We start from the raw sequence: 22,648 nt of genomic DNA, 5'->3' as shown, positions 1-22,648 counted from the left end.
CCTCTCTGGATGACATGATTGCAACTTCTGTTCCACATTGATGCCATCATACGGAGAGTCAGGCTGGTGCCCAGAGTGCGGCAATGAGACATGAAGCAATGTCGGAGATTGATGTGATATTAATTATCTTCTGCAAATTCAGTCAGTCATAAGCACGCAGGTAGGCTTACTACCGGTAGTCGCTCCATCGTTGGTACAGCTAGATGCGAAGTTGACCTATTGGGGGGTTCCTGAGATCGGGTGTGGGTATAAGGTACGGGGTACTTACCCGACGGGAGCAGCCCGCTGGTGGGCTCGGTATGTCTCAAGATGGGGCAATAGTTAGACCCTGCAATGCACAAAAGTAACTAAAACGCCACGCTGAACATCACCTCGACAGCCGTCAGATACAGTGGGAATAAAATAGCTCTAGGTTGATGTTTCGACCTGTGGCTAGCTAAATATGCCAATATCAGACACCCTCGCCTGATCATAACTCGACACGAGTCTCCTGTCGGATTCACTGCCAGAATGAGCGAAGTCACTCAGGCTTAGAAGGGTCATTCGTAATTTTTCAAGTTTCATTCTCACCGCTTTAGAGAATATATCTCGCTCTCAGCTTCTGCAAGGGCGCGGATCACTCTCTATTTTCGGGAACGCCAGCAGATGTGATGCGGCCACTTGACTTGTGGTTGGTCTTGCCAAGCATGGCAAGGAACTTTGAGAAAGTGAAGGAAACCGAAGATTCTGCTGAAACCGAAGAGAATCATACTAATTCTAAGAAACTCAGAGCTTCATCTACGACGAGACTCCAGATGTGTTGGTATCCCTTTCCCAGGGTAGTGGGTTCGAACCGTTGGGCTCTGTGGTTGACGAAGGGTCAATTGCTATCTATCAACTGATCTTGCGTAGTATGGAAAATGAAGGTTCCAGCCGTCGATTGGAGGGTTAATCGGAGTCTAGTTGAGATTCCAATTGGCTTTTGCCCTGCCCGCGATTCGTAGTCGAATTAGACTTTCAATTCGACAAAATGACATGGAGATAATATTGGTAGATGACAAAGTTTGAGACGCAGGACCCCGTCAGCCTCCGCGCTTTCATCAACACGACTTAATGAAGCCAACCAAATCAGACGTGTCCATGAAGATCCAAGGGGTTCGATTTGAGCTCATACCGAGGTTCAATCCATTGACTTGCCTAAGGTAGATTGATTAAGTTGGACTCCACATAGCTTTTGTAGAAATAAGCCACGTAACAAAGACAACCATCCTTTGATTTTATTTTATTGTTCTTTTCTCTTTGACAAACATGCATTCTCGGATAAGTATAGATGTCAAAGTTGTCCTTGATTACGCAATTCTAAGTAATTATCCATCCCAACTGATCAAGTCACCCAATATCTAAAGTATTACGACCTATCAAATAGATTCTAGGCCTAGGGTTGATTTGACTGTACTTACGGCAACACTGGCTAACTCAATGCTAGGGACGAATCTTGCTTTGCTATTGTTGGTGTTGGCTCCGCTGTCGCGGACTGTTTAATCTTCAATCGCACCTTGAACGGCTTGAGCAAAAAGGCAGAAGAGTCCAATGTCACCAAAACCAGCAGCAGAGTCGCAATAATCCTCTAAAACAATCTACTCAAACCGTTCTCTGCCTGTATTCAAGAAATTTCTTCAAGCGTTCGGATGTATTGCATCTTCTCGCCGATAATCTTTGCGTCAACCCATGAGTCGCCAATCGTTCTGGGTTCTTCGCCCGGACTCATCCATTTCATACGAAGCCGGCAAGATACAGATCCGACATGCGGAACTTTGTAACGATCCTATCATTCGGCTGAAAGGAACGAGATAGATGAGGCATATGTAGTATTTTGATAAACATCGCTGGACTGAAAAGCCCGGATGTGAGTCTCAAAACACAACGAGTATGAGGAGGCTGGGGGACGACCCCATCGTGGCTCCACTTTACGACGCGTGTTTGGCGATATTAAGCCAACAGGGTTCCAGCTTGGCTGACTTAGATGACATGCATAGAACATTGGCACCAACTGGTTGGGAGATATTGTAATACATGTAGAGATTGCAGAATATCGCGCAAGCACTCTGACCGCACCCCCACGACAATGGCAAGAACACAGCGTTTAGAGCTCAGTCATTTTCTTCGAGTATTGCAAATTCCATCAACGAGACTTGTTCAATTCCCGGCTGGCCTTGACAAATTCAACAATGGCGGCTCTCTGCTCCGCTTGCAAGGGTATTACCCCGCAAGCCTTGGCTCAGCCTGATGGATATCGCCATATCGATAGTGCACACGACCTCATTCACTTGGCCAAGGTATGCGACTTTTGCAGGCTCATACGCCTGGCTATGGACCAGGATTGCAGGACTCCCAAGTCGGACGAACAACTTCGCACGAACACGAAGCCTGAACCTCTGTACTTGTTTGGTGTCGGCGATGGATTGGATACGGCAGAGGACGCCCCTGGAGACGGTGTGCAGCCTCCAATGTTGTTCGGGATCAATGTGCATATCCCAGACATTGAGTACGATTATGATCTGGTCAAGATGAGTCTATTCTCGGATCCTAGTAAGAGCTCCAACAGACAAACAAGTCCATAGTTGCCAAGATAAGCTAAGATGTTCATATCACAGATAGCGCACCTGCCCGCAACCAAGACGTCATCGGGACGAGGCTATTGACGAACTCCGGCTCAAGTGAGGCATTCGGGCTGGTACAGCGTTGGTACGACACTTGCAAAACCAATCACAAGGATTGCAACGAGGCATTTACTGGGCCAGAGACTTCCTTGGCAAAGAGTGGCTCAAACATTATGCCACCACTGCCCACTAGGGTCCTTGACGTTAACCCGGCTGATGGATCAGAGGAGCCGAAACTCCTGGTTACCAACGGAGTCCATGCCTTCTATGCCGCTCTAAGCCATTGCTGGGGAAAGCAAAGAATCCTGACAACTACATCCCACAACCTAGCTCAGCATTGTAACGTCATCAAGTTCGCCAGTCTACCCAGGACCTTCCAAGATGCCATCAAGATTGTACGGTTTCTCGGCTTACGTTACCTCTGGATTGATAGTCTATGCATCGTGCAGGATGACGCTGATGACTGGCGCAAGGAGTCAGTTCAGATGGGGCGCATTTATAAAGATGCCGAAATAACTGTCGCCGCGTCCGGTGCCAGAGACGGCTCCGAGGGTTGCTTTGTTCCGCGTCCTCCACTGCAACCAGTCGTCCGTCTTCCCTACGGAGAACCTGATCAAGGAGAATACATGTCGGCAACTCTGTTTCCTGACGCGCTGGATACCACGGTCAGCGAAACCCCGCTCGGGAGTCGGGCATGGATTACTCAAGAATGGATGCTATCCCCTCGTGTTATTCATTTTACAAAAGCACGAATGGTCTGGGCGTGTCGCACCTTGCTCAAATGCGAGGATGGTGAAAATGAGACATCGGGGGATGAGCAGAGGCTCTTTGAAAGCGCCAGGCGATATCGGCAAGCTAAGGAAGCAAAACCAAAAAGCGACTCGACAGTAGATCACGAAGAGATCTTAGGTTTCTATGCAGACTGGTGCGATCTTGTGTCCACCTACGCTGCAAGAAGCCTAACATACGAGTCGGACAAGCCGGTCGCAATCTTGGGCTTGGCTACAGAGGTTGGCAAAGGAATTGCCGAAGAATACACCTCTGGGGTATTTCATGATGACTCTCTGCTCCACGAAGCGTTTCATACACATTGCGTACTTACTCAGCTGCTTTGGTTCGCGAAAGTGACGTTGACTCGTCCGCTCGCTCTTCGAGACCAACCCCATTGGTCCTGGACATCTACCATTGGAGCTATATCTTTCCTCGCACCAGCTCGTGCGGCGAAAAGTTGTATTTGTGAACTGAATCGCGTCAAGACAAGTGGCTCCGCGTCCGCATGGAGGTTTTCGGCCCGGTTGAAGAAGTGGGAGGCACGAAGAGAAGGAGATCCATCTACTCGATCTGGGGATGACTACTACTTCATGGAATTCTATCCCAAAGGATCCATCACGTACGGCGGATTCGTGACGCAGAATACCAAGTTGTTTTCTGGAAGAGATATGACGCCTGGTGGGTGGATGGTCTTTGACTTGAACGAGTGGCCGGCTGAGCCATTCTACCTTGCTGAGATTTCGAACAACGAATTCAACGAAAAGCCTGACGGCTCCAACGTGATGTTTCTGTCAGAAATAGAGCCAGACCTCGGAGATGGATCAGATAGACGGTTCAAGAGGCTTGGGGTCGGACAGGTCATTGACCAAACGTGGTTCGATCATGCTGAACTTGTGACCATCACGTTGATCTGACAGCTGTTGGTTGTGAAGAAGAGCTGATGGTTTTGTTTTCGAATCGGACTACATAGAAACTTTTTGCTTGGACGCTAGACTTGATAAGTAAGTCGGCCGTTGATAGTGACAGTGCATCGACCGGAACAGCCGTCCAACGTCCGTGGCTGGCCGTGGGGTAACAAAACAAGCTTTTGCTAATTTCACCCAAGACGGTGACATCAATCTCAATTTTCTCCACTCCGACACCGGCTATGTCGGCACTTTGTCTTCTTATCAGTTGGTTGCCCCAGATTCTCCCATTGACCTGCCTGATTTGTACATGAATCAAACCATCCCTCATGCAGTAGCTAACGGGAGACGGCGCGTTTTGTGAAGATCACAAATGAGCAATAGAGAATTATAGTAGGGGAACGCGCCATAGCAATCGACATGCCTCCTTGGGGCAAGTCGCTACCCACCGTAATATGATCAAATCTCGTATCATTTGTCCGTCCCAATTGGCCGGCGCCTGACTTGCCTCCATACCCGCTGGACTCCTACCTACCGACATGTAAATAGCGATGCCATGTTCCTCCGCATCTCTTGGCCTCTTCTTGGCTCTGCAGGGTCACTTTGAGGCTCTGGAGCTTGACATCTTGGCACAGACAACGACATACCCTCAAGATGCGCACATCAAGTCTCATCGCCGGCCTGACAGCTGCGCTCAGCTTGCCGCTGATCTCCGCCTACGCACCGCCAAAGTCGCACCGGAGTCCGCTCCGTCGCGTCGCTCCTGGTCATGCTCAGGTGCAAGCTCCACCACGGGCGATTATGCGTCGCAGCAGCACCTTGCAGTACTTCAACAACAAGACCAGTGGTATGATATGTTCTGTGCTATTCAATCTGGGTACTTCTCTGACACCAAAGCCATAGCTTTCTACGTTGACGGAACCGGAATCCCGGACGTTGACTTCGATGTCGGCGAGAGTTACGCCGGTCTCATTCCGGTCGATGCTTCGAAGCCCGAGAGTGAGCAGCAGAAGAACTTCTTTTGGTTCTTCCCCACCGAGAACCCTGCTGGCAAGGACGATGTCATTATCTGGTTCAATGGTGGCCCGGGATGCTCCTCCATGGAAGGTCAGTGAAGCCCAATCCTGTAACTCTCTCAGGATGAGTTGCTAAATGTTCAACAACAGGCTTTCTTCAAGAGAACGGCCCGTTCTTGTGGCAGTATGGCACCATCAAGCCTATCGCCAATGCTTGGTCATGGCATAAGCTGGCCAACGTGATTTGGTGAGAAATCCTGAACTGCTTGAGCACAAGAGAACGGTACTAAAACTTTCTTGAAAGGGTCGAGTACCCCATCGGCACAGGATTCAGCAGCGGCAATGTCACTGCCACAGACAACGCCGAGACCGCAGACCAGTTTGTCAGCTTCTGGAAGAACTTTGTCAACACCTTCGACCTGCAAGGCAAGAAGATCTACATTGCCGGCGAAAGTTACGCCGGTATCTACGTGCCTTATGTCGGCGCCGCCATGCTCGATAAGAACGACACCAGCTACTTCGACGTCAAGGGCGCGGTCTACTACGACCCAGTCATGCCTTACGATGACGCGATGAACTTCGATCACGCCGCTTTCCCGTCATTTTATCGCTACTGGAAGAACGTCTTCGCGCTTCCCAGCGGTGCCGACAAGCAGATCGAGCAAGACGCCAAGAACTGTCAGTTGGATGAGTACTTCAACAAGCACTTGGCGTACCCGCCTCCTGTGCGTCCCTGGCCAGCAGCGAATGTCAAGGAGGAGTGCGATATTATTGCCCACTTTGACGCGATCTCGACAATCATCAACCCTTGCTTCAACGGATACCACATCCTTGATACCTGCCCTGTTCTCTGGGATGTTCTGGGTTTCCCATCCATCATGTACAGCCCTCCCAATACCACCTTGTACTTCAACAGACCCGAAGTTAGGAAGGCGATCCACGTTCCTGTGGACTACCCTACATGGAGCGAGTGCCAGGACCCCGTCTTCGTCGACTACAATGACAACTACAACGGCACTGAGCACGAGGAGAAGTTCCAAACCCTTGTGGAGCGCACGAACAACGTTCACGTCGGCTCTGGTCTGGCGGACTACGTTATCAAGCCCAATGTCACCACCCTCGCTATTCAGTACATCAAGTGGAACGGCGAGCAGGGATTCCAGAAGCAGCCCTCAGAGGATCTCCTCATCCCTACAGTCAACAACGTCGACGAAAACGTTCCGAGCTGGGCCGGTGCTAATGTCCAAGGATCCGTTCACACTGAGCGCGGCTTCACTCATTCCACTGCCAAGATTAGTGGCCACATGGTTCCTCAATATGCCCCTAGCGTGGCGTTCAGACACAGCGAGTTCATGCTTCGTCGCGTGGACTCGTTGTCTGCTGGTGCGCCTTGGTCTGTGAACATTTCTACCACTTTCCAGTGGCCTTACTAGGCCTCGTAGCTCTTGCACTCTCGTCAAAGTTACGAGTCCACAGAGATTGTGACTCTGAGATGTTGAACAAGTGAGGATGAAGTGGTGGGTTGTAAAATGAGATTCTGCAGCATCCTTTAGATTATTCATGTACATATCACCAATCACACTTGAAGTCTTAGCCCACATCTTCGCGAGGAAAGCATCGAACTTGGCATAGTTGATTCTCCGTTTCATTTATCCTTCCGTCCATGCTGGTGTGACTTTAGGGCAGACCCGGAGTAAACGGGGAATCATTTGGCACCTCCTAATCAAGGTTCGTTAGTACATGGCGGCGTCAGAACTTTATCTCAACTTGTTAATGTCGTGCCTGAGCGAATCAAGTAGGATTTCCTGAGATCTCTGGGGTACGCATCCTTCGAAAAAACTGCCGGGAGGATCTAAGCAGTCTTCAAATCACTGTCGCAGTAGCATAAGTGTTGAGGAGGCGTAGTTCTAAGGCAATGAATTGATCGCTAGGCCAACCAGGAATAATTCTTTCATGTTTGATACAATGCATGATGCAAAGGAAGAGTCAAATGCAGAATATGTTCTGTTATTTACTGTGGAAGCTATCCAATATGCACAAGATGAATGGTCAAAAGACCGCGTCATAACACCATGTCAACCATCAATCGCCAAAAAGGAGCGGAATGCTTCCCATTCGACATAGAATAGGAAAAACCAAGCATCTACCCCTCGCCACTCCCCGCAACCCCATGATTACAGGATCCCACCCTGTATCAGACCACCTTGTAGTAGGGTGATTGCTGTTTCATCGTTATATGTACTCGGTTGAGTAGACATTTAGCCGACGTACTTGACGGTGACGGTGCTGCCGCTGACGGAGGCAGAGGCCTCGATGGTGCGGCCGCTGTTGGGGGAAATATCAATGATATCAGCACCGGCAGGGGTGGTGGAGCCGCTGGAGCCGGAGGCGGCGGCGCCGGTGAAGACGACGGTGCCGAAGTCAGCGAGGGTGACCTGGCTGCCGTTCTCCTCGAAGGCCTCGACGATCCACTCGGCGTTGGTCTCGCAGAGGGAGGAGGGGGTGCTGGTGAAGGTGTGGGTGACGGTCTTGCCGGTGGTGAGGTTCTGGAGAGTGGCGACACCCTTGGTCTTGGAGGAGGCGTCGACGGTCATCTTGATCTGGTCGCCGACGGAGACGGAGAAGCCGGAGAAGCTGTAGGCGTAGTCGGGGATCCACTCGTACCAGGCGTCAAAGGTGCCGTCGGCGTAGAAGGAGATACCGGTCTGGAGGATGGCGGTCTGGCAGGTGTCGCCGTCGATACCGACCCAGGCGGAGGCGGCGGCGCCGCTGGAGCCGCTGACCTCGGGAACGGTGATGGTACCGGTGACGTGGTTGTATCCGGTTCCGATCTTGACGGCACCGGCCCAGTTGCTGGAGTAGTCGACGTTCTTGACACCGGAGGTCTTCTCAAGGGTCTCAACGGCCTCGGTGGAGAGTCTCTTGATGGGAGAAGAGTTGTAGCGGGAGCGAGACGAGCGAGGGGTGAGAGGAGAGTAGTTGCGCTGGACGAGCTGAGTGCCGGGGGCGGCGGCGACAATGCCAGCGGCGGCGAGGACGAAAGCGGAGAACTTCATCTTGACTGGTGAAGTAGATGAGGATTGATGGGATGAGACCGACGGTGAGATGGCAAGGGGCTTGTTGGGGTTGATGCTGGCGATGCTGTTCTAAATTCTTTCTTCTTGGCCGAGAATCTTGCCCATCTTTATATCCTTTGTGATGCTTGTTTTAATCAACATCGACATCGGCCATCCGGCAGCCAATATCTCACGCCATTGTCCCGGCCTCCCGATGCAATGAAGCCGCTATTCTGCTTCTCGCAGGTCAGTAGATATCGCGATGCCGTGTTTCCCGAAGGAACTTTTTGAAAATGGAGGTTAAGCCATAGAGCGTGATGGAGAATCACGCTGTTGCATCGAAGTGCATCCAGCGTCGACTGAGCTCCTCCCTTATCCGGAATCATCGTGAAAGCCGTTGGTGTTGACCGTTGTATCCAGGGATCCGCCTGCGAATACCACTTTCCTTTTAAGAGTAGCCTTAAGGTATGGCGCTATCCGCGCGGGCTAAACATAAGTGCCGGGAAAGCTTAGCACTGCGGGGACTCGGCCGGCGGATAAGCAAAATGCTGCGCTGGTGTTGGTTGGTTACTTGGCACCACGCCGCCAAGGCAGGGGTTTGCAGATGATTGCAGACTTGACATGGTGGTGTGTAGGCAAAGCCGAGGCCTGGGGGGATGCCATGGGTCCAATCGTTTATGGGATCGATAAGTCTGAATGCTTGACATATCTCGGACTCAAGGCACACTTCGAGCGTAGCGTAACGTCTCCGCCATTCGGGATCTGGATGACGGGATGGCGATTTCGCCGTACGCGACTGTGCCGCAACGGCTGCCGCTCGGGTATCCGGCACATCACCTGCTCCACTTTGCGGAAATACCCCCAAAGAGGAATGAGGATTCGAAGGACCGACTGATCACAAGATTAGAGAGCTGGAACGAACGATAGACAATCCGCGTTTTCATATGAAGAGACGTCCGGCTGCCGTCGGTGGAAAATCATTTCCGTATCCAAAAACTCGCATACTTCTTGGGCAAGACTGCCTATCTCTCCTTAGCTGTTGTCAGATCAGTTGTACTTTAAGTCTGCAACGGTGAACGAAAAGACTCGTCGATATTCGCGATATCCGAAACTTGTCAGTTCCTTTATTCAGGAGATATACAAGGTTGAATGTTCACACCAGCACGTCCTTCTTTTCGCGTGACGACAACTGAACTACCTTAGTAGGATTCTTTCCAGTACGGACCTTGACCACACCCACAAGCCTGCATGTGGCTGGAAGAGAGACTTCGATCCCTAGATTTGCTTCGAACAACCAAGTGGCCGTGCTGATGAACATATTTTAGTAAGTCAACGGAAGAAATATTCCGAAAGCTTTCACACGTACTGCAGCATGCTTCGCTGACTGCAAACCATCCATCTGTCTACTCGGTGTCAACGGGCATCACCCCTAGCGCTTGGATCAACAGAAGAAATATTTCTGCAACTTGGATTCTCCTCGCTTCTTTGAATAGTTGTTTATGCTTACTTAGTTGTATGATGCTATGTGCTCAGTCATCTTTTGTGACATGACAAGGAGCGACAGGGTGTATCCTCTTCAATACTTGAAAGGAGGGGGTCCGGCGAGACGAAGCCTACATAGACTTTCGATCTCACAGAAATTCAAACCCCCATGAGAGACACCCGCATTTCCATATCCTTCTTTACACCATCATTGCTAGGATGTGCTTTGTTGCAGGACTCTTGAAACTTCAAGATGGGACAAGAGACCGAAAGCTACATACATTTGAGGATTTCAAGCTCAGCCGGAAGACTGCCATCACTTTGACCTTGATACTTGATCTACGGAGCCGGTTCCGTATTAGTACTTGGTTCTCTTCCTATTCGCAATGGGCATCGGTTTTGCTCTCACATGGAAGTACTCGAATACGTGCAATGCTTTAGCTCACTAGATATATCAGATGTACTATAATTTCACGGTTTTGACTACATTGTGAAACCTTCAGTACTCTGTGACGGGGTTCTGGCGTACTCCTAGGATCCTAATCTGGTCCCCATACCTTAAATGCAAAGATTGTGAATCTGTTTTCTATCTCAGAACGCAATTCATTGTCAGATCTCAAGAGGGGACTGATCCAGTCCGCAAAACCATTTGCTTAAGCTTATCGAACCCAAGTACGGCTGCTTATATATCCTATTCAATGAATCGTACGAGATAAAACTATGATTTCGGCGCCGGAGCCTGCTAACATCATGTGTAATCTTGCGGCTCAGTGATGACATATCGTCAATATATACGACATCAGACACGCTTGACAACCTCATGATCGTGCTTGGACATGCAAGTTCGCAGATCATCATCAAAAATGGATAGATAAGTACTATACTTGGCTCTGCTTCGCAAGTCTTACAGCGCTCGTGAATCAAGCTGGTGCAGAGGACAAGAGTGGGTAGTTGATCACCCAGGTGATCCTTGCATGGTGTCTCCTGCCGATATCTTAGAGAAAAACCACAAGGCAAATGTGACAGAGAATTTCCAGCTTCTTAATGATGATGAATACCTGGACTAAGTCCCCTTCTTCCTCGAAGGTCAACTTTGGACATGTCGTCTGCCAGTCTCTTTCCTGCCTGGTCGACGGGTTTGTCACGACGCGATTGGGGGAAGACAAGGTTCAACCTTTCGCGAGCTTTGGAAGGAGTGCGGGAAGTCCCCTCGTCAAGTGCAAATGATAAATGATGTGGGAAGGAGATGAAAGACCAAGTGCTTTTGGGAGGTGCACACTGCGGTTCCTACAGTAATGACCTCTCGTGGTTCGCCCAGTAACGCAGGAAGTTCTCAACGGGAGGATAGGCTGAGACCGAGCCCTCCTTCTCTTCTTGTCCAGTGATGTAGACTGCCCCTTATCAGCGCATCGTGTGGCAGGCGGCTTAATTGACTATGGCGATGGGCAATGAAGAAGCCACGATCATAGTCTTCATGACCGAGGGAAGTTTGCCAACGGCCAAGGCTTGCAGAAAGAACATGTACCGACGAATATATTGAAGATTGGGCAATTGCGATGCTCGTAGTGATGCTAAAAGTCTCATTGAGGAGGCACGATGTTCCCAACTCGGCAGGGGACGTTTGCCGTTACATGCTCAATTATCCTCCGTTGCCTGTCCTCGATTGTGCATTTCATCGAAAAGGCAGCAGCATAGGAAAGGCTCTTCCCTTTGATGCATCACGCCAGATGCTCCGACCAATCCATTTAATCCCACAACCGTCCATTTCCATTCATCTCTTCTTTTCTTCTTCTTCATCCGCATCCATCCATTACGATCGTTACTCAGCAGCGTTCGAGATGCATCCTTACCTTCACAGCGCTTTTCTTTACCTCTTAGCCCGCCTTCGTGGCGAGGCCCTCCACCGGATTGCCGGATTCACGCGGGCCGGGATCGCCTTCCTTCGGGATGCCAGTGGACACGAGTTGGAGAGTTCGGGGCTCGAAGACCAGGTCACACTCCGGTTTGCGATATACCTCCCAGTCTTCCTCATCGCGCTGCTTGCAATCGCATGGTGGACGCACTGCTCTCAGTCACCCGACGTGAAATCGAGCGCGTGATGTCAGTCTTATCGGCTTAATTTTTGTCATCAAATCTCGTCTTTCCCGACAATTTTTGGACCTTTTCTCTTTTGAGCTCCTGGTATTACAATACCTCCAGGGTGCTGTGGCCTATCTTTCCGAGTTCTAGGACTCCTGGGACTCTCCTTTTTGTCTCCTCAGCTCCTGGTATTACGATACCTCCAGGATGAATGTGGCCTATATTGTTGGGCTCCGGGGGTTCAAGGGCTGTTCTTACATGTACCAATGGGTTTGGACAGCCCGACACAACATTTGTAGGTATTTCCCCCTTCGTATCTCTCCACAGTGGCTTTGACTAACTTCTTGCATGTGAGCATCATGGCTTCCATGATCCCTCACAGGGCATACCAAGAACTGCTTTTGCATCTGGGAGATGGGATTGACAACGATGATGGATTTGCTCCACGCCCATGCATCCGCCCGATCCCCCGTGTCTCCTGTATCGGCCAACATACAATGACAGTGGTGAGGGGGTCCCCTGTCACACAGCTTAGGGTTGTCGTAGATAGTGTGAGTACCTTCGTGCTTCTGGTCGTAGAATCCAGATCCTCTTAGCATTTCTGTCAGAGTCCGTCCTTTGCCACTATCTTGATGCGATAATGGTGGTCTTTGGTTTCCCTTCCGCTTCTTGATTTCGATGCTGATCTATGATTCTGGCACTGCATTCCACAAGCTGTCCACATTGACGCTTGCTGGGGCAGGCAATCTCACACGGCTATCCGCTCCTATCTCTCTTGCCATCAAGTGCCTGCTTGTCATCGGATGTTCTTACTTCATGAACCACAACAGATGTCCACGTTCAGAAGCTGTGAATGCCATGAGTGCCTAGCAGGAGTACATCGGGGAGTCTCAACCCGTGTCTTGCCGTGATGAGAACAATCCTAGCAGGACCAGCCCCGTCGGCCTTATCTCTGCTGCCTGTTTACAGCTTACGTCTTTCCGCAGCCGGCAAGTCCAATGTCAGGATTCACTCGACATTAGGTATGTACCCATCCACAGCCGGATGGCCGTTCTTCCGAGCATACCACAAAGGTGTCCGTAAAGGTGAGTGATTCAGTGGACGACCTAAGTTCGAGTTCCGGAGTGCTTTGAGCAAACTTTGGAGTTAACATTTCTTATCTCCGATGCATCTGCAGCATCGTATACCTAAGAGACACGCCTGGAAGATAAGTGTGACTCTCCGTCCTCTTGGTCACCATTCACCAGACCCTTCAGTCACCCACATCATCACTACCATTCTTCTGAATTCCCGCCCGGTCTTTGATCTTAACCCAAAATCACACGTCATACTCCTGGATTCGTCGAACTCGTAGAGGAATCCCCCCGATAAACTCAGAAGTCCTTCAAGATGGCCGACGACGCTTGGATGGCTGAATTGGATGATTATATCATGTTAAGCGTCGAGTCCGACTCATGGGTCAACGGAGGCTTCTACTACATCTTCGATGTCGCCCTCCGTAAACTACTCAGGTACTTGTTTTTACCTTACAAGACAAGCTTCGTACGATGCCTTCAACAAATCCAAACCGCGCTGTGGCTACCGGACAGCATACGAATCACAAGCGACGTCGGAGACAGTATGACTGATAGCTTCTGCGTGGGGGGCATCGCGTGTCTATTTATCATCAGCTTTATCTTCTTCATGCTGTTGGCAATGTCCACATGCATCAAGGACTCCCGCGTCACCATCTCAGAAGCATTCTTTGCCCTTGAAATTTGCTTGGGATTATGGTGGGTATGGGGCATCATGGAACGCTGGATGTTGGAAGTCGGCCAAGGGGATGTCCGGATGAGGCATCATTTCTGGAGATAGACAGGAAATTCTCCAGGGCCGAGTACGAGAGATGTGAGATCACACAGGGAGAATCCTAAGTGTTTGAGAGCTTCAGGAGACCAAGGTCTCTATATTCAAAAGTCTTTTGGTATCAGTACGCGTACTCTCGGCCGTATCCACCGCGGCGTACCAGGCTTCATCGCATACACACATACAATGTCGAACCACTACCAAGCAAAGCTGCATTCGCAGAAGCGCGGCGGATGCACCAACAAGTTCCGAGTCATCGACTCAACGCGATTACGGGCTTTCTTCTGATCGCCCTTATCCACGATGCGAGGTTTCAAGTCTGCCCACAATGAGAAGGCCGGCGCCCTCCACCAAACCAGAATGCACCAACAATATCAACCAACGCCCAAATCGATTACACAGACACAGCTTCGGACTGAGCAGGAGTTATCAGAAGTAGCCTTAATAATACAAATTAAGAAACAACATTTTATTTTCAACTTGTAACACCGTGATATTCAATGCAAATATGAAACCGGCTAAAACAAGGCGTGCTGATGTATGATGCGTGCTAATGTGGAGGGACAAATGAGCCGGTGTTGTTGCTTAAATAATCAACATTGGTGGTCTGCTTAAGAACATAGCATAGTCAAGATACTAGGAGCGGTGTCTATCACATTTGTGGTCTCTTTGGTGCTCCGGCTTGGTTTGGCCCCTCCTCTCCGGTCAGTTCAAATTCAGCGAACCACTATCCACAAGCCCAGGGACGAGTTTCTAATGAGATATTGCCATCATAAGATCTAATGGTTCTATCGTATACAGTCGCCTGACATAGAATCAACGATGACGCCGCACCAGATTCCTTTTGTTATGCCATAGCCTGTGGCAAGCATAGAGCCGATCATCGTGAGCCAAAAGCTTCTGGGGTGTCGTAGGGACTGGAATACTCACAAGCTGCAGCCAAATCACATCAATAAATAGGCTTAGGGTTTTTTGGGTCTAACGAGTCAAGACCATACAGACCCTAATATCGAGAACGCTGATATCAAATGTCATCCCGGACTCACCTTGCCTGTGTCAAACCACGGCGCTTGTGAACTTGCATCGCAGAACTCCTCCATCGTTGTTGATTTCTTTTCTCCATCATCTTCATTCAAATTATGTCGTCGCCTGGACGACTTGACTCGTCATCTTCCTTGTCAAAATCCTTGTCACAACTTGAAGAGGTCTTGAGGTCAAGCCTCCCAGAGTCATACGCCATGGAGAACCTTACGTTCAGACTTGTGTGTCAAAGCCGAATCAAAACACGGCATCAAGGTAATCTGCAGCAAGACACGATACCCTTCGAGCCTCACGAGAATGTCCTTGGGATCCATGGAAAGACTTTCGCTCTGATTCCTGGAAGTTGCTATGAGATGATGTTGACTCACTGGGAACCTTGATGAAACAGTGTCAACAACCATGAATGCACCATCGAGTGGGAAAGTGCGATGATATATCCGTGCCTAGCTTTGTCGATCTCAAGATGGTAGAGTCATGTCCGCAAGTCAGCGTGGGGTGTTCGTCTCATTTTCGACGTTCCACGATATCATCCCGCATAACGCGCTTGATATGGCTTGAGTCATGATCGCAAGCTATCAAGTTACTGGCGCGACCTGCGTGAAGCCTTCCAATAGTTCTAAGATTGATGAACTCTGGGCAGAAGTATTGGTTAGTCTCTCACCCAATAGAACTGCGTTAAGACTGACTCAAAACACACGATAAACAAGTTGAGACCGAGAATCTCGCACTTCAATATAATCTCGGATTTGTAGTCTGGTGACGGCGAATGATCGCATAGCGGAGCGCCTTAGTGAGTTGATCGGCGATTGACTTCCGTCCATGACGCTGGTTAGATGGTGATGTGATGATTCTACTGGAGCCTTCAGCTGATCTGTTCCACAATTGCAAGGGCCAAAACTTGGCTCAGGTAGAACAGAGGTAATCTCAACTTTGAGAACTAATACCTATGAATCCCCTGTATCTCATGTAGTATAGGAAGAACATCCCAAGGATAAGAACATATTGACCCATAAAGGTGCTCGTGTTCAATTCTGCCCGTCATTGAAACCGATAGTAGACTTCTGCCTCCGAGTCCTCCTCCGCGTCAGCACCGGCCAAATGGTCGGGCTCACCGAGTCAGTTTGTCTGCCCACGGCGGGTCAGACTGTTCGGGTCCAGACAGCGACCGATCGGCCGAATATACACGTGCGCGGCCCCAGAATTTCTGAGTTGCGGACGCGTGACTCCGCCCGAAAGTAAAAAAGAGGGAAATCCTCGATGTGGACAACATTTCCGCATTACGAGTAATGTCAACACGTTTTCACGTTTTCGGCGCATTGTCCACCACCCGTTCCTTGCGGCCAGCAGCAACCACGTCTATCCTTGACCAAGACGGAAATGTGAAGGAGGCATTGACTTGTGCCTAGCAGAAAAAGATAGGGATGAAGAGATGGAGAAAGGGAGAAAATGCATAGACCAATGCTTGCTTGCACATCGTACAATGCGAATAAACATATCTATGGCTATAGCATGACACATAACCTCGTACTCATATCGACATCACCACCCTGATGGTCAAAAATAGCAGAACGCCCATCTCCAGAGTATGCAAGACAACGATCATCCAGCAAACATCATTCCGCGGTATCCGAGCACAAAGAGGATAAACAGATGGCAATTAATGATTTGATAAATATGATCGAATAAGAGCGGGCACGTGTTGGGATGCCAAGAAAGGGGATTCTTCATTGAGGAAGCTCAGGGGCGTGACGTTGCAGGCCAGAAATAAATCTGGAACGTTAGACTTGTTGACTGTGCAGGAGAGAACCAGGACTCTTGCAGGTTTTCTGGTTGCTGGAGAGTCATGTCAAGGTAGACCCCAGTCACGGCCACGCAGTCCCACGAAGAGTCCCACGAGGGCCCATGTCGTCTCCATCATCCCCCATCCCGAATCGGGCGCGGATGCTACCGAATTTGTCCCCTTAATTAGAGTTTCGCCAAAAGCATGCGGGGACTTCCACGCCAGTTGACGTGCTGCTCATCACGACATTTGTTCTAGAATCGCATTGATTTCGGCGTGTCAACCTTCCCATTTTCTCACGAATAGGCAACGAAGAAAGCCATCATCCACAATTTCAATTTACTACGTACACAATTGCACCGCAATCCGGATTTGACCGTGTACAGATGAGAGTCTGTTATCTCATCGTATCTGAAGAAGCGAGCAATCCTTGCCTCGATACCTAGCTATTGGTGCGGGTCGTTTTGTCGCTTGACGATAGCGTGGTCTGAAGCGAGCTGCTAAGGTGGATGGTTGCAAGCGGTATGTCGAAAATAGAGGCGCAGTTCATCGGCAGCCCCGCGAGCGGGATGTCACGGTATCAGTTCAGATGCACGAGTCCAATAATGCGAGCTAGGCTCTGGTAGGGCTTTCTTCAAGCAGCTGGGAGAGCCTATGACTCTGGACGAAGCGTACTGCGGTCTCTGAGCATCATTCTTAGCTGGGAAGTGCACAAGGCAACCTAAGTATGTGCCGAATGATGGCAATTATGTTGTAAGATTTTTGCTATAACTATATGTCCCCAGATCGAAATCTACTGTCCGTCATTGTTACGTGGCTAAAGGCTCAAGTTTTGCGGTGTGTTTGCATTTTCAATCGATACCAAAAAAAATGGTATATTGAATAACTGAAATATGTGGAAGGTGGACTTCGAGGTAATTGCAAAACATAGCAGATCTATTTGTTCGATTTATGAAAGAAGCTCAGAGAGCGACGATCGTATTTAGGACTCGCAATGCCACACATCTATAGGTATTGATACGAAACACCAGCAACGCCTCGAATTTCGTGAAAAACTAAACGGACCAAAATTCCCACTACCGATGTTGTAAAGCCACCTCCCCAGATCAAGGCAGCCTCTTGTGTTTCATTCTCCTCGTAGGCACCACGATCCAGAGAGCCGGCTAAGGATGGTGGGTGTGGAGTGCATGATGACTGGGCTGTTTTCATCCAGCCTTATGAACAGGCTGGCCTTGCTAGTTTGAAGGAGGAGAGGATGGCTTTCCCGAATCTTTGGGCCCCCCAGGATATCTCTAAGCGAGAGACGCTTAGCAGCGGCCGCGAACGTCGTCGGGGTTGGCCTTGCAGTACAGGCCCTTGCCGTCGGCGCAGTCGAAGCCGGTGGTGGCGATCTCGCGGCAAGCAGCCTCCCACTCCTTACCGGCGAGCTGGTCGCTGGCGGAGTTCTGGACGCACTATTTGACTGAAGTCAGTACCACAGTCTTTCTGAATGTGTTGAGTGGGATAAACTTACACGTCCAGTCTCGGTGTTGTAGGTACCCTTGCCCCACTGGTAGTTCTTGGAGGCGTAAAGCTCGCAAGCCTTGGTGGTGATGCGCCAGTTGTAGCTGTCACCGTTGTCACAGGCGCAGTTGTCGTGAAGATCGGCAGAACTAGTTCGGTGTTAGTAGGAAGCTCCAAAGTATCGAAGGTAGCTAGACTGAGACTTACGCAACCGAGAGGAGGACGAAGAGAGAAGCAACCTTGGCGATGGAGAACTGCATTTTGGCGGTTTGGGTGGGTTGTTTGTTGGGTAGTTGGTAAGGTAGTGACTGTAACGGAGGTGTTTGTGAAAAGAATGAACGGAGTTGGTAGATTACTGGATCTGGACCGAAGAAAAGAATGTGTGGAGTTTGATGAGGATGGAGATAAACTTCATGATATCGAGGAGGAACCTATGGAGGTTTATATCCACGGTCGCAACATCGAAGGTAATTTACAACGAGTCACGGCCTTGCCATGTTTCCCAATAGACAATCTATCGCATTCGGATAACCAAGGTCATGCTCTGACCAACACATTCGGCAAAGAGACAAGGACCATCATCCATGATCCCACTGCCAGGCAGGCCGAAGTCCCACATCCGCGCGCCTTTGTCGGCGCGCGCTCGTCTCCAAGTTCCGTCGGACTCGTGGCCCGCAATAGGAGTTTGATCATCATTGAGGAGCGGACTCACCGTGTGGATGAATGTGACCTCTGGGCGCCCCTCAAGGCGGTGCAGCAATCCAGCAGGGCTCTTTCTGTAGACCATCCGTCATCAAACTTAATGTGTGTTCTAAAGAGGAAACTCCCAGGGTTAACCTCAGCCCTTTGGAGCTTGAACGTCTTTGAGTCCTTGCTAGCTGGGCTGATTGAGTTCAAGTGTGCCCATCTGCGTCTAACACGGGTATCTTGGCATTAGGGGGGACTTTATGGGGTTTCTACAGGGGAGAAGACGCGCATGAGCAAATAATCTCCAGCCGCCTTCTGCATTAGGCTATGTAGGGGGTTCATGGATGGCGTTGCATGAAACGGTGAGTCGGGACCACTTGCGGTTGTTGACTGACTCGTAGCCGCTCCCGCGAGTCCAATGGATCAGATGACTACGCGATACCACCCCAGAGCCGCACATTACTCCACGCGCACAACACCATCCGCTACCCGGATCCGGCGTCTACCATCTCAATGTGAAACTGCTACGCCCTACCTTTGCCTTGTTGGTGTTCGTCCCATTTTCCAACATTAGCCCAGGCCATCTGATATCCAACTCTCTTAGCCTCTTTGTCCAGCATCCCATCCGCACGCTCTCCCCCACAACGGGACCTCACCGATCGCCGCCCTGCCACGATCCGAGTCAGCGCATGGTCGTACTGTCGCTGGGCCTGCTTCATTCATATTGTTCAGGTTGATGATAACAAGTCCTCTCAAATGGGATTTTGATTATGTCGAACCTATCGAGCCCTGACCGGCTGGCCCGATCACCACGCTCTGGTGTCATGGTGGTCATGCCGGCAGCCCCGTAGGGATTCTTGGCAACGATATCCATTCCAACCCCTTCGGCCTGGCGAGCGCGCGCATGTGCGCTTCCCCGTGGATGCCATGGAGAGTCATGAACATGGGCGGGCGGCTTGACAGACGCAGAAGCCGTTTTGCGAACATCCGAGAGCGAAAGTCCAAAGTCTAAGTTTGTAACTGGGGAACTTTGTATCATCCACAAGCTTAAACATCTTGACACCAACATTGTATAAGAACACCTTCTTCCCACCCAGAGATTCGGAATATCTTCTACTTGCATCATCAGTCTATTCTCCAATACACTTCCTTCCCCACATTCTTTTCTCAACGAGTCACTCAGCAACTCTTCAGTCTTTACTTTCCAAAGTCGCTCTTTTGCAAAGAACAACCACCCACTTTCCACTCTTTTCAACCAACTACCAACAACCATCAAGATGCGTTTCTCCGTTCTTACCGCTGCCGGCCTCATTGGCGCTGCTGTCGCCGCCCCGGCTCCTGGCCCCGCTCCCCTCAACTTCGACGATGTCATCGTTGTTGGTGAGGACGGCACCCACACTGTCATGAAGGCTTCCGAGTACGACGCTCTTGAGCGCCGTGCCGCCCTTCCCGTCGCTCCCGCCCCCGCCCTCGACGACGTTCTTTCTCGCCGCGGCTGCAAGGAGTCCACCGAGGTCCAGGTCCTCACCGACGAGGAGTTCCTCAACTGGGACATTGCTGTCTCCCCCGTCGTCACTGCTGCTGGCAACGACGTCGCCGTCTCCGTCGACAGCGGCTACTCCCTGGCCAACTCCGTCACCGTCACCGCTGGTCTTTCCACCACCATCGCCAAGATCGCCCTCGGTGTCTCTCTGTCTGTCAGCTACGCAAAGACCTGGACCACCACTCAGTCCCAGAACCTCCGTTTCACCGTCCCCGACGGCCAGTACGGCCTCGTCGTCTCCCAGCCCAACGTCCGCCGCGTCACTGGCAACATCTTCTCTGGATGCACCGACAGCCCCTCCGTCGATGCCTTCACCTCCGACACCTACGCTGACCAGTCCTACGGCAACCTTGCCTGGGTCAAGGGTGTCATCCGCCTTTGCAACAGCACCACCTACCCCGTCCCTTACTGCATCGGCCAGGGTGAGCACAAATAAGTGGCTCGTAACATTGCCACGGCTGAGCCCGCTGCCACCAACGCTCGTGCGGCCATCGATACCCCTAGGACCTGCCGAGAAACCATCTGCCAACTTTGCGAGAGAGCCCATCAAATCTCAGGGACGTCTGGAACGGATAGGAGTTTTGGAGGTCTTCTCTTAGAACCACCAAGGATACGCACGATATAATGCCAATACACCCTTGTCCTTGATACCACATCCCGCACATCTTCTTTGCGAGTTATGCTTGTTCTTTGTCTTGTTTTGTGTATAGAGCTGGGGATAGAATTATGAATAGATCTCATATTCAAGCGTTAAAGTTACTTAAGAATTACTGGATACCGTTAAAAGTGAGACTCGTGAATAATGTTGGTTGTATAAGGGAGTGTTACTTCACAACTTTTACTCGACGATGTGACATTGCTTGCGGGTCTGTTATCGAATCCATTCCCCTTACTTACCAAGGCTGAGACTGTAACCGTATTCGCATACGCTGAGGATATCCGTACGGGTAGGTACCCTTCGTCGTGGGTTCTCAGGTGAAGCCTCAAACGGTCGAGACTTGGACTTCGCCTTGAAACTGGAGCTATTCCGAGCAGCGTCACTGGATCATGACAGACAATCACATGAAGATGACTTGAAATATTTCGACCGTGTTCCGAGCTCCGACGATTAATGTTCCTTGCGTACAAGCTTTGTAACTTTGACAGGTTGTCTGACTCTTCCTGAGCGGTGAATGAAAGCTGACAATGCTGGGGTCGGTGTCCAGAAGTTTGGGTCGCTAAAAGTGAAGTCATCTCCACTAAATTTGGGCAGAAGTTCCTGTTTGTCACGACGAGCATTCGGGATCCGTATAGGAAGCTGGAGAACCCCACGTTCGGGTCAAAATGAGGTGGTCCAGTGATTAGACGTTCCCTTGCCGTGATGTTGGCCGGAATTATTCTCGCGCCTGTGGGAGGGCTGGCACGCGCGGCACATGCAAGGTACGTGCCACCTTCTGTCCCTCAATGTTGGTCTGGTTTCATTGGGCACGCTTCCATCCAGGACATCCAAAGGGGGGATGGGATGCCTCCAGGGCTACAGAGTCCAGGGTCCTGCGTCTAGTGGATCTGCTGGGGTTGGTGTCATCGACCTTCCCCTTTCAAGCACCACATCCGACACCAACTGGGACGCGTCTCCGATGGAAATGCCTCGATAAAAAATGGTCGCTGCAACCTCACTGTTGTTCGCCGAACATGTTATAAATCACGACAGCCTCACACCTGTGCAAAGAGCATCCTCAGCTTCTTTCCAGTCTTCTAACCATCTACTTTCATACAATGAAGTTGAATTAGTCAAGCTGACCACACAGCGCTGATCTGTTGTGAAGTCGAGTCAGTTATTCCCCGCCCGCGGGCACCGACGGGGGTAGCATTGGCCACCGAGAGTCCAATGCAAACGCTGAATAAGCTCACGGAAAATAATACAGTTTAATGAAGAACGTCTTACCGCGGGAGATGTCGCACGCGCTGTCAAAAGTCAAAACATTGTTCTCTTCACACGTGTACGGCGCCCGCCGGATGCAAGTGATCGGCGGAGGAGGAACTGCCACGACTCAAGGAACTTCATGAAAGGGACCTTTTTTCTGCCTCTTGGTCCGGCCCGCTGCCGGGCCCGAATCTGTCAAAACATCTCGGCCGGACTTTCCGAAGCCCAGACCAAGCTACCGGTTACTTGTTCGGCTTTTCGCCGAAATTTCTGTGCTTTGGGTCCCCGCTTTTCTTTTTCTGAGGCAATCCCGACCGAACGATGCGGAATGCCGTCGTCCGCTTTCACATATTCCAATGCGAAGAATTCATGATAAAAGTGATAGAACATAGAGAGAA

At 50.5% G+C, this 22,648-nt stretch overlaps 7 protein-coding genes across 7 annotated transcripts; 5 read left to right on the top strand and 2 right to left on the bottom strand.

Moving 5' to 3' along the window:
• Positions 1–2,207: 2,207 nt before the first annotated feature.
• On the top strand, positions 2,208–4,324 carry CPAR01_07078 (heterokaryon incompatibility protein; the record flags this gene model as incomplete). The annotated part of the gene is made up of 2 exons (XM_060491349.1): positions 2,208–2,568; positions 2,634–4,324. 2 exons carry the CDS (start codon positions 2,208–2,210, stop codon positions 4,322–4,324), a joined length of 2,052 nt encoding a protein of 683 aa, XP_060350223.1.
• Positions 4,325–4,969: 645 nt separating this feature from the next.
• Positions 4,970–6,764, top strand: CPAR01_07077 (uncharacterized protein; the record flags this gene model as incomplete). The annotated part of the gene is made up of 4 exons (XM_060491348.1): positions 4,970–5,162; positions 5,219–5,422; positions 5,482–5,578; positions 5,636–6,764. The coding sequence occupies 4 exons, from the start codon at positions 4,970–4,972 to the stop codon at positions 6,762–6,764; spliced, it is 1,623 nt and encodes a 540-aa protein (XP_060350222.1).
• An 825-nt stretch (positions 6,765–7,589) lies between these two features.
• Positions 7,590–8,387, bottom strand: CPAR01_07076 (peptidase A4 family protein; the record flags this gene model as incomplete). Its single annotated transcript, XM_060491347.1, has 1 exon — positions 7,590–8,387. One exon carries the CDS (start codon positions 8,385–8,387, stop codon positions 7,590–7,592), a length of 798 nt encoding a protein of 265 aa, XP_060350221.1.
• Positions 8,388–11,707: 3,320 nt separating this feature from the next.
• CPAR01_07075 (uncharacterized protein) lies at positions 11,708–12,284 on the top strand (the record flags this gene model as incomplete). The annotated part of the gene is made up of 2 exons (XM_060491346.1): positions 11,708–11,871; positions 12,155–12,284. 2 exons carry the CDS (start codon positions 11,708–11,710, stop codon positions 12,282–12,284), a joined length of 294 nt encoding a protein of 97 aa, XP_060350220.1.
• A 1,053-nt stretch (positions 12,285–13,337) lies between these two features.
• On the top strand, positions 13,338–13,802 carry CPAR01_07074 (uncharacterized protein; the record flags this gene model as incomplete). Its single annotated transcript, XM_060491345.1, has 1 exon — positions 13,338–13,802. One exon carries the CDS (start codon positions 13,338–13,340, stop codon positions 13,800–13,802), a length of 465 nt encoding a protein of 154 aa, XP_060350219.1.
• A 4,119-nt stretch (positions 13,803–17,921) lies between these two features.
• On the bottom strand, positions 17,922–18,377 carry CPAR01_07073 (uncharacterized protein; the record flags this gene model as incomplete). The annotated part of the gene is made up of 3 exons (XM_060491344.1): positions 17,922–18,068; positions 18,128–18,266; positions 18,325–18,377. The coding sequence occupies 3 exons, from the start codon at positions 18,375–18,377 to the stop codon at positions 17,922–17,924; spliced, it is 339 nt and encodes a 112-aa protein (XP_060350218.1).
• A 1,704-nt stretch (positions 18,378–20,081) lies between these two features.
• CPAR01_07072 (uncharacterized protein) lies at positions 20,082–20,783 on the top strand (the record flags this gene model as incomplete). Its single annotated transcript, XM_060491343.1, has 1 exon — positions 20,082–20,783. One exon carries the CDS (start codon positions 20,082–20,084, stop codon positions 20,781–20,783), a length of 702 nt encoding a protein of 233 aa, XP_060350217.1.
• Positions 20,784–22,648: the final 1,865 nt, after the last annotated feature.

This window comes from Colletotrichum paranaense (genome assembly GCF_030867605.1).
Source record: "Colletotrichum paranaense strain IMI 384185 chromosome Unknown Scaffold_5.1, whole genome shotgun sequence".
NCBI lineage: Eukaryota > Fungi > Ascomycota > Sordariomycetes > Glomerellales > Glomerellaceae > Colletotrichum > Colletotrichum paranaense.
The sequence above is the reverse complement of the archived record's forward strand: the minus strand, read 5'-3'. Positions and strand labels throughout refer to the sequence as shown.